This window comes from Pimephales promelas, chromosome 1 (genome assembly GCF_988280905.1).
Source record: "Pimephales promelas chromosome 1, fPimPro1.hap1.1, whole genome shotgun sequence".
Taxonomy (NCBI): Eukaryota; Metazoa; Chordata; class Actinopteri; order Cypriniformes; family Leuciscidae; genus Pimephales; species Pimephales promelas.
In genome coordinates this window covers 32,034,642-32,046,419 of record NC_142769.1, presented here as the reverse complement: position 1 = coordinate 32,046,419, position 11,778 = coordinate 32,034,642, and the positions used below count along the sequence as shown (strand labels likewise).

The 11,778-nt window shown below is 37.4% G+C and overlaps 1 protein-coding gene across 1 annotated transcript in view; it reads right to left on the bottom strand.

Annotated features, from left to right (window-relative positions):
* Positions 1-4,204: 4,204 nt before the first annotated feature.
* The window catches only part of fto (FTO alpha-ketoglutarate dependent dioxygenase), a 134,989-nt gene continuing 127,415 nt past the window's right edge, over positions 4,205-11,778 (bottom strand). The window contains exons 9-10 of the mRNA XM_039657074.2: positions 6,015-6,155; positions 4,205-5,792 (exon numbers count right to left, since the gene is read on the bottom strand). Of these exons, the coding sequence (XP_039513008.2) occupies positions 5,786-5,792; positions 6,015-6,155 (148 nt within the window). The 3' untranslated portion in view covers positions 4,205-5,785. The remainder of the gene's footprint in view (positions 5,793-6,014; positions 6,156-11,778) is intronic.

The following is an 11,778-nucleotide window of genomic DNA, read 5'->3' as shown; positions in this document are numbered from 1 at the left end:
AGCCATTCCATACTTTTGACCGTCGTAGCGCCCCCATCAGGCCGATAGGGGTGAGCCTTGGTGACGTGGCACTACCAGCCCTCAAAGTTTCAAGTCTCTACGTCTTATGGTTTTGGTCTTTTATGGGAAAATGCTGATCTTTGGAAAATTTCACAATTACACCACTACGTGCTTGAACCCCTAAACAAAAATAATTAGGAATCAATGCTATCATAGTATATAAAAAATATACTGCTAAGTTGAAAACCTAAAACTTGATGCTTTCACATTTGTTTGGAACTATTGGACTATAAAAAAATGTAACTAAAAAGGCAAATTTTGTATGAAATATAAGTAGTTTGATATTACCTAGTTGTTTTAATCATCTTTTTCACTGCTAAACTGCTGTAGTTTATCAATTACTAATCCTCGTGCCATTCTAAACCTATTTGGCATGATAAAAACCAGCTCAATATACATTTATGGTCATGTAGAGAAGGGGCATCATATCTAACAACATTTACAGATTAACACAAATGATTACAAATCCCAGTTTATACTTTTATGGCTCTATAACACTTAAATGAGTGATGATTACAGTCTAGCCTTCAGAGAGTCTCGGTGACAGGTCGTCTGCTTTCTCTCCAAGGATTTCCCTATATAAAATAAAATCACCCTCCCCTTTCCCTTCCTCTACTTCTCTATCCTCTCCTTCTCTCAGAGCAAACAACCTTCTCTCCTCTTGTTATTAACTAAATATGAGCACTTTGACCGGAGGACAAAAATTCAATATTTTCCCCACCAAATATTTAAACCAAGCAAATAAACAGACAAATAAATAGGTCTCCCAGGCGACCGGGCGAGTGAGGAGGGCAGGAATTTGTAATTTGACGGGCGAGTTATTTGGGAGACTGAAGCCCACAGCTATTCGGGGGCTCATTTCAGCACCTGTCAATCAATGAGCACAGAGGAGAGTGTGTAGGTATGTGTACGACTGCGAAGTGGCCGGACGCACAAACAGCCTTCAAGGTCGGAGCAGATAAGCTGAATATCGTACCTGATGAATATATCACCCTCTCCTTCTTCATCTCTTCTCGCAGGCCTATCGAAACATCTTAATTCCCCTCTAATAGCCAGCTTTATCCGTCCTGTGTCCAGAAAATGCATTAAAAGAGAAAGCAAAAAAGCAAGAAAGATAGAAAGATTTGAAATCGGAGATCATGAAGCATATATGTGCAGACAAACAAGCCAGCGATATTATGAAGGCCTTTCATCCATATTAGATGAGTTGCAGATGACTCTATTAAGTCAGGCTAGATTGAGCTGAGCAGAGACAGAGAGAGAGAGTGAGGGAGCGCGAGCGAGTGATACAAAGCAAAAAAAAACAACAACAAAAAAAACACTATCTTTAATAAAACAAACAATCATACAAAAGGTCTGCTTGAACTTTAACCACCTCAAAACAAAACAAAAAAATGAGAGAGATTGAAATGGCTGCAGCGTTCAGGCTGGGGAACTAGTGGTTTGGTGTATGTGAGGTTTTTGGGGCCAGTGGTGGCCAGTGCTGTGGGACAGGACAGGAAGTGGGTCATACGACATGACAGTCACTTCTTAAGTGGGCCCTGAGACCAAAGCCATTGCAGAGTGGAAGGACTTCAGAGGGCCACCGATACTCACACACTGTATCTCTCTCTGGAGCGTAGCGAATACATCTCTGAAGTCAGGTCACAGCAGAGTTTAGCAGAATGAAACTGTCAACAGCACAGACACACACACACTGGAATCCTTTAAGCCAGATCACAGCAGTGTCCCTTCACTCAAGTGCCAAAAATGTGCTCCAAGAGTTTCACATCACTATCAGCACATCAGTCAAAAGCCAGATCCGTTCCATCACAAACACAGATACACACACACACACACACACACTGCTGAGAGCCCTGGATCCCTGCATCCTCTAATGAGAAAAGTACGGTAAGATCCTCTGTTCTCATACCACATGCAATACCTACACTGAACAAAAAAGTATTTTTCTGTATTTTTATGGGGGGGGGGGGGGGGGGGGGGTTGTAAAAATATCTAAACAACCCAAAAATTTTCTCAAAAATTACATTGTACAAGATATTACGATTTCAGAAAATACATCGTGAAGTAGGTTCATAACATTCTTACCACATGGATATATAGTTATTCTTGCTAAAGGCACACATCTCTATAAATTTAGTTTAAATAAAAAACAATATAAAAGAAACAATTGAGATTTTCTAATGAGTAAATTGTGTTTAAAGACTAAGATACACTTCTGTTACAATGGTTTAAAAAAAAAAAAATTAAGGAATTTAACAAATTTACGAGTTTTTCAATTCATCAAAAGTGACATTAGCTATTTACTAATATGTTTTATTATTATTATTTTAAACAAACAGTTATTTTTAACTTTCAATTATTAAAATATTAAGCAGCAAAGCTTTTCAACATTGATAATGATAAGAAATGTTTCTTGAGCAGTAGATCAGCATTAGAATGATTTCTGACGGATCATTTGACTCCGAAGACTGGAGTAATGATGCTGAAAATACAGCTTTGACATCACAAGAATGAATTATACATTTGACAATATACTCAAACAGAAAACAGTTGCTATAATAGCTGTAACGATCAAATTAAAACTGATCGGCCTTAGAATCGAATATTTGAACAGTATATATTCTCTGCATATAAGCATATTTACATTTTTTTTATCATGTTTCAAGGTGTTTTCAATATGTTTATCGAAAAAGGAAAATACTAAAATTATAATTAAAAAGTATAAAATTTCAGACGAGCACTACCTGCCAGCCAACAGTTATGCTAATGAATTGTATTACATGACAAAATAGTTGATTATTATTAATAAATGATTATTTTTTTATTTAACATTGGCATTTCCCATACATACATTTTATAAGAGCACTAACAACGGTTCTTCTCCTAGGCCAAATGGTTGTTTGGGCAGCCATGACAGGTGTGAGTGGCCGTTTAACCTACACCGCACTGAGGAGTGTTGTCATGGCAGCATCATGCAGTAACCATGAGGTTCATGGGTCTGACAGGTCTACTCATTGCTGGTTAACTGGGAGAACTGCATTATGTGTTCATCATGTGGACACACACGGTGCTCTTGGGACTCGCTGTCTCACTGAATAACTCACTCTTCAGACTGTGTAGAGATGTGGACTCATGAGTACATGTTAGCACACACACACAACCTCAAGTTTGCGGTTATATTGTCTGCACTCACCAGATGTCTGCTTTTTTATTTATTTATCAAAAACAGGCATAATAATCATCATGCCTGCAGGACACACACACACACACACACACACACTTGATTCCATATGCACCTGGTCATCTTCTTCTCACCAACAGTGAATATAAACCAGAAACTACTGATGACCTTACTTAGAACAATGCATACCTGTGCACACATGCCAGGAAAGACTGCAGTGATCACCTGCTCACCTGAGGCTCAGTCATCTATCACACCTTCACTACAGACTAGAGGAAGCACCTCCAACCCCTACAGGCAACACACACACACACACACACACACACACACACACACACACAAAACCTCAGAAAGAGAGAGCTGAGACAAGAGCTCAAATGAGCTCTATTGGTCCCCATAATAGCTCTGAAAGGATAGAAATATACAAGGATAGAAATACACAAACACACACATATATATATATATATATAACCATGACGTCATCATACCTCCACAATCTCACAGCCTTTTATTTATTTATTTATATATATATATATATATATATATATATATATACACAAATGAGCTCACGTGATCCATGCCAAATGTATATATATACATTTGGCATGGATCACGTGAGCTCATTTGTACAAGATACCAGATTTTCTTGTTTTCTTGTTTGACTTAAAACCAAAGTCAAGTCAATAAAGCAAATACGATACTAAACAATTCTGAAATGTTAAATTAAACTTTTCCCTCTAATGCTAGCATAGTCATTTATAATATAAAACAAACACAATTTGATTTAAATCTGAGAAAATTAAATGCATTTTCACTGCTCTCTGTCTTTTGGATCCCACTGTTATTATAGGTAACACTTCTAAATTTCACTTAATTAACCATATATATATATATATATATATATATATATATATCCATAGGTTATATGATAGTGAATACTATTGAGTAACTATCTGAATGCACAGTTAAATTGTCACTTTTAATATTTATTTTTATAAATCGCTACTAATGTACACATATAATTTCATACAAAAAAAAAAAAAATAACCATGTACTGATTGATAAACCAGCATTGCATTTTATTTCTATCATAACTAGTGCTTTGCACACACAATGCTTTCAGAAAAGCAGTGGGGCTTGTGGCACTCCGGAAAAGAATACAGAGAAAAAAGAAAAGAAAAAAAAACATGAAAGAAAGATTATATATACACATATATATATATATTTATATACCAACCTCACAGCATTTACTCAGCAAAAACACAGTATTTGGCAACCAATGACAACTCAAAAACTTCAAAAGTATAAAACACTTTTAAGCATCTTTATCGAATACTATCATATGGATCTTCTACATTAACACTGATGACATAGAAAAGCATAAAAAACAAAAAGAAAGCTGCTGGACTACAACAGTCATCCCTTTTTCATTCATCCTTCATTCATTTAGAGGACAGAGTGCTTTTCCTCCTTCACTCGTTAAAAGATGTTCGAGTGCATTCCTCCCGAAACTGGCAGCATTTCAGACATAGGCAGGCATTATTAAAAGGTTAAGAGCCAATGAGCTGCGAGAATATTGCGACACAAGGGGTGTAAGTTCTCTTGGGAGTTCAGTAAAAGCCGCCTATGACACTACTTGGCTTGGGAGAGAAACATCTTATGTACACACACACACACACACATAAATTCAGTCACACTAAAATAAAACCCCCTACACGATTACACACACATGTGCGTGCCTCGTACCTACATGCACCTATATAGACAAACATCATCGACAAACAAGTCCGTCTACACAACATTATCTTTACCTTCTCCCTACAAACATTCAGAAGGACATGCACGGAAACATTCAAACACACTTGGGGCAAATTCAAACATACTAAATCCCTAGACAATACGCCAGGTAAAAGGCAACAGCACGCATATGACACCCGTTAATGATGTCATCATACCTCCACAATCTCATATCATTTTTTACCGACTTTCTTCCTCAAAAGATGGCACGCAGACAAACACACACACACACACACACACATACATAGAGGAGAAGTGAACTGTGTATACTGTGTACATCTATATAATGTCTGTCCAAAAAAAGCTTCAGAGGATATATGGAGAACTGAAGTAAAACACAAACATTTATGGATATATATTTATATATACGTATATTTATGGATAGGTATTGTATGCTACTACTGATATGCATCTATGAATGGTCATTGTAACACTACGGACTCTGTTAAAGTGATAGTAAACGATACTGATGGAAATAGGAAATAAAATGTCCTGTCCAGATGTCACCCTGTATGCACCCTGGTATCCATCCTTATATTCATCTGTCCATCCGAGCGGACCTCAATGTGGTGTGTGTTAGGGTGAGTGTTGGTCTTCAGGCAAAGGTGGGCCAGAAAGGAGAAACTGAACAGGTGTGTGTTGTACTGTTTTTTTGTCACCTGTGATCTCCATCATGGCCTCTTTATCCTAACATCCACCCAAAACATTCTTTCTCTCCATTTATCTCCCTCTTTTACAAACATCTTACATCCTAGAAGGAAAGAAAAAGCGAAAGAAAGTCACATTTTGAGAATTTATGCTTTACTGTATCAATCTATGAAGCACTATTCAATCACAAAATTGAGAGATGGATCATTATAATCTGACCATCATAATTTGTTAAGGAACCTTAAGGCCACTTTCAGTTATTTTAATACCAATCTCTACATGAAAACAATAAGACGTCAACAAAAACACAGTTATTCAACTTTACCTCCAGAGAAGTGACTCGACGCGGTTGATGATGTCAGAGAGGTCAAAGGGGAGGGGCATGTCAGGATCGTCATTACTCCAATAGGGGCGGTCGACAGGTGCTTCCTCAGGGGGCAAGGTCTGTGCCAGGCTGGATTGGCATCTGTTGGGTCAAAAAAATGAATAAAAAACTTGATAATTTAATAGATATAAAATAAAAAATAAACTAAATACATACAAGTAATATGTATCATATCTTTACGTTGAAGTTAAAAAAAGTTTAGGGTCAGTGAAATTTTTTTTTGGGAAAAAATAATAAATGTATTCAAAGACATTAGATCGAACGATCGATCGATCGATCGAACGATCGAACGAACGAACGAACGAAAGAAAGAAAAAAAGAAAGAAAGAAGCACCAAAACAGCATAGAAAGATTTCTGACAATGAAGAGAACTGTCATCACAGAAATAAATTACACTTTAAAATATACTGAAATAGAAACCAGTTATTTTAAATTCTTATAATAAAAATAAAATGTGTGCTAATATTGCTGAGGTGTTTCTTTTCCTGTTCCCACACTGCACTCCTTCCAGGATCATAGTCTGGGGGTTGCCTATTTAGAGACTTTACAAAATACTACTGACCCCAAACTTTTTTTTAACTGTAGTGTATACAATGAACATTTCTTAACTGACTCGAAAACAGCCCCAGGCTACCGTGCGTGCGTTCCAGAGTGTGCATGAAGAGTTAATTTCGCCTTAAACACACAAATATGTGTGTGTGTGTCAAGGGGCAGTCCACACACACATTTCCTGATTTCTTTACAACACACAATAACCTGCCCTAATGGCACGTTTATAAAAAAGCAAGGACTGTGCAGCTTTAGTGTGTGTGTGTGTGATGCATAATCTCCTTGCTCCTCCTTTGAAGGAAGCCTTAGGAATGCACTTCTGCAACCCTACAAGTGTAAGCAGTGTAAATCACCTTCTAAACACACCTGGCCAGTGCTGATTAATATCTCAGTCATTTACACCTGGGCAGGTGAAGCCTGTGGCTTTAATTCCAAGAAACTTTGATGTTGCAGCATTTCATTTTGTCACCTAATTAATATACAGTGTGGTTTTTCACTAGAATATGACAACATAGCTTCTCATAAATATGAAGAAACTGTGTGTGTGTGTGTGTGTGTGTGTGTGTGTGTGTTTAATAAAATATTAAACTGTTACATTGTAACAATTCCACAATAGTAGCTACTGTTTTACTGTACTTTTGACCAAATACATTCAGCTTTGGTGAGCATAAGTGACGTCTTCAAAAATGTGTTCATTTTAAAATATCTGGAAAAATTATGAGCCAACATTAGGAAACAGAGACTTGGGATGGGTGCATTCTTTGGATTTGATCCTATAAGCAACTACCATAGCAAATACATAGCAACACCTTGGCAACCACACACACAACAACCTAGCATTGTGGTGGGGAGGTTTGCATGAGAAAGCATAACTCAAATCTGCTTCAAATAAAGTTACTTTACTTCGCAGACTTGCATGAATAATCACTATCCTCACAAATATACAAAGTTCTGGCACAAACACTTGTCTCAAGCAATCATAGCCTATAATAAACACTCATGTTCATCGACTCAAAGACTGCAGCGGTGCCCAGAGGAGGCCATTGTTATAGATGGGTCTGTGCTGTCCCGTGGTCAGAGGACAGCCCCTCTCTGACACTATTTGTGGTTATATATTTTGTAAGGGCCACTTAATGGTAGAGTGGCTCTCCTGTTAAGTGCTGTCTGTCCAACTGCACCAGCCACATGAGAGGCTGCATTACACGCCAAGGGTGGAATTAGCATATAGCGCTTCGATATATCATCCTCATACTGCATCAGGGCTTGACAATAACATCCGTTAACATGCGCTAAGTACCCTAATGTAGCACATCAGTTCATAAATAATATGAGAGCTCGTACTATACACGCATGCGTGTGTGTTTAAACTCTCTCATCATTTACTGGATTATTGGAAGAGACAGAGAAGAGCTAACTGAAGTAAATAGACTGTGGTGAAAGAGACCACAATGGAATGAATGCTAGCCATGATGATCCACTTAAACACACACACTTAAAGGGATTGTTTGAACATTTTGGGATCATTGACTCACTCGTATGTTGTTTCTCACTTGTGAACGACAGGTGGAAAACAAATGGAGAAGTTTAGCAGAATGTCCAAGCTGTTATCCTAACAATAAACAATACTTTTACAAAATTTAAATGCTGTATAAATTAACATACACTCTACCGTTCAGAATTACGTTTAGAAAGGGCACATTACATTTATCAAAATGGACAGTAAAGACACTCCCAATGTCGGCTTCCATTAAAATATTAAACAGCACAACTAGAAATGATTAGAATGATTTATGAAAGAATATTAGAATGATCTCTTTTACATACAATAAAAGTGAAAGGTGACCTGGTATATGGTGTCATAACAGCTTTGCGTGTAGATGAGACCAAAATTGCACTAATTACTACCAAAATATCTTGACAGCCATGGTCAGCATTTACTTTCATCTTAAGGAAAACAGCAGCTTGGACTTTAATTAAAACACCCCTGTTTGTGTTCCATGGATAATAATAATGATAGTACTAATAAAAAAGTCATAAGGGTTTTGAAAAACAAGATGGTGGGTAAATCAGGATGGGATTTTTCCCTTTAACATGGTACATCATTATCTGTGGTGAGAGTAAATAAATTCAGACAGAGGTTAAGCAACCTCCCAAAATATAGACCTTTTTATTTTCACAATGTTGAATAATTTCCCATCTTGCAGTCCAAGTGTGGTAAACCCCACATTATGGGGACAAAATATCCCCCACAAAGATGGCAATATCCGAAATCATTGTTGGACCATTTTTAACAGCTTATAAATCATACAGAATGATCTTTTTTGAAAATGTAAAATAGCAAAACATTTTAGAAACATAGATTTAGGAGTAGTGTTAGTGTAAAGTGATACAATATACAGTTTGTACAGAATAAAAATCATTATGGCCTCGTTTACACTGCATGGTTCAAGTGACCCAAATCCGATTTTTTCCTCTCATGTGGCACAGATCGGATATGACCGGTGAACGTGTAAGCAGGAAAAAAAAAGCATGGATTCCGATTTTCTCAGATCGGATTCAGGCCTCATTCATATGTGGTAATAAATCGGATATGGGTCAGATACGTGCATTTGCGCGTGCAATGTAAGCAGACAAATCAGATATTCCCCAGTAAATGCGAGTCATGCGTCATTAAAAACTGCGCGATTATTGGCGCGAGCCGTGCGATGGAAGAAAGGATACACACAGTGGAGCAATGCGGAGGTTTCATGTGCAAAATGCAGGGTTGTTGCAGAAATAAATCCGTTTTTGAAGACATTTCACGAGATATGAGGCATCGTTTTAAGTGCTAATGGCCAGAGCCTCTCCTCTTTTTTTTTTTCCACCGTACGAGACCAATGTTTCGATGACTTATTGAAATATTGTGGAAAGAAAACACTGGATAATTTAATCGCATCGGCATCCATTGAATTTCGTGCTGTTTTGCTTAATTTCCCGGTTCAGAACCATCAGAACGTCTGCATTTGGTAGTTTCAGCAGTGTATAGTGTGAATGCAAAAATCGGATATGGGTCACTTTTAAAAGATGATATAAGCAGGTCGTCAAAAAAATCGGATATAGTCAGAAAATCGGATTTGGGCATCAAGACCTGCAGTGTAAATGCAGCCAAAGTCTATGGAAAGTCCCCATAAAACGTGAAAGCACAGCATGTGTGTGTGTGTACTATTGGAAGTATATTTGGAAGTGTATGCCAACCATCCATACAGATTAACCTCTGCGAGATGCAGTCTACCTCTCCCATCTGACCCGCGCTCAGGAGAGATCGACGTTACAATCACTCATTTCAATTTGTTCTGAAACCCTATAACCCTACAGCCAGGCCTGCTGGAATAGCGAGCTAATGTGGAGGGAAGGAGATCTATCACCTCTGTTCTTCTGGGGGGTGGCTCACATACTCCCACCCGACACATTCGGTGCACTTGAACTTCGACTCGGTCTGCGAACAATGCAACGCATACACGCACACCTGGCCTCCCAGCTGAAACTAACCACTTTAGCTAAAGTGAGTGTTAATTATGGACAGGCAAGCAGTCAATAAAAGGTTAATGCAGAAGGCAGTGGATAAATTCCTTTAAGCATTGCATCACTAGGCCATATCTGGGCAGCACGCAAGCCTCTCTCTGTGTCTGATCAATACATTTTACTGTAATGTTCTCCGCATCGATTTCCCTCGCTCTCTGTATCCTCCTTCAACTGAGATAAACTGGAGGAGAGGGGGAGTGAAAAGCAAGAAGGAACTGATAAATGAAATGATTAAAACCTCTTTTTTAGTTGGACTTTCCCTCTCTTTGACATATCGCTGTGGTTTATAGCACGGCGATGGACTTCACCTCCAAGGTCGTACATTACCTGCCCCCCTCTCTTAAAGGGAGTAAAATGCCCTTATTAGACAACATCAGAGCTTCTGCCCGCCACCATTACGCTGATAGATGTAGGGCTAAAATGCTGGGTACACAGACAGGAGACAATGCTAATTGCATTAGCCCACCAGGAGATCATTTACAACTGTACAGCTACAAATGGGCTGTTTGATTAGGACATTACGGTGAGGTTAGCCTGTGTGCTATCCTGTACCTGCGTGCGATAAGCACTTTTTGCTCAGCGGTGTGTCTATGTGAATTCAGCAGTTTGGATGTGCCTGCTGTAAATTTTACAGATATTTGATGTTGTTACTCAATTGGGGTGGAGATTTTTTTTTTCTTTGTCCTTTTTAGATTTCTTTGTTCTCATTTCACGCGCACAGGTGTGAAGGGTGTATGTGTGTCGACACACAGGTGTGTAGTTTTATGATTTTTGGCAGTGATTGGCCCCGTTCAGAAAATACCATCAAATGAGTCATGCAAAAACAAGTGAGCCGATCATAAATCACAGTTTGGCTCTGAGGCTCATGCAAGCAATCACATTTCCAATATAAGAGTACGAACAAGCACACTGACAACATCTTCAACAGATTCTGGTGTATAAAAAAGGGTCTGTCTTTATTTTTATTTTTTTTCTGGTTACTTTTTTTTTGTTTGTGAACTGAAATGGAGTTGATCTAAACTGGATGTAAATGGACATTATCTGTCAATGAGTTTAAGGAATAGCAATGATTCAGTTTCACTGATTTTCTGTCAGAAAGCAAGTGTCCATCCTCAGATCATTTGTGAATCCGTACAGAACTATAACTAGAATAATAATATTACAAAAAAAATGTTAACTGAAATAAAAAATAAAACTAACCTTACAAGGAAAAACTGAAACTAAAAGTACTTTTTCACGATTATAAAATAAAATAACATAACAAAACCACACTACTAAACTAAACAGACTAAACTACTAAACTAAACAGAAAAGACTAATTAAAAATAAAATTGAAAGAGCGTACATTAAAAATAATATATATATATATATATATATATATATATATATATATATATATATATATATATATATTAAATTAAATTAAAAACTACTCAGCATATCCTTAGATCAAATATGGGCACAACAGTTTTAAATTTAGTTTTTATTCCATATTTTACCCAAACATGGGTTAAAACAACCAAACATTTGTTTTTTTGTTTTTTAAATTAACTAACTAAATATTTAGTGCCTGTGTAAATGACAATGACAATGG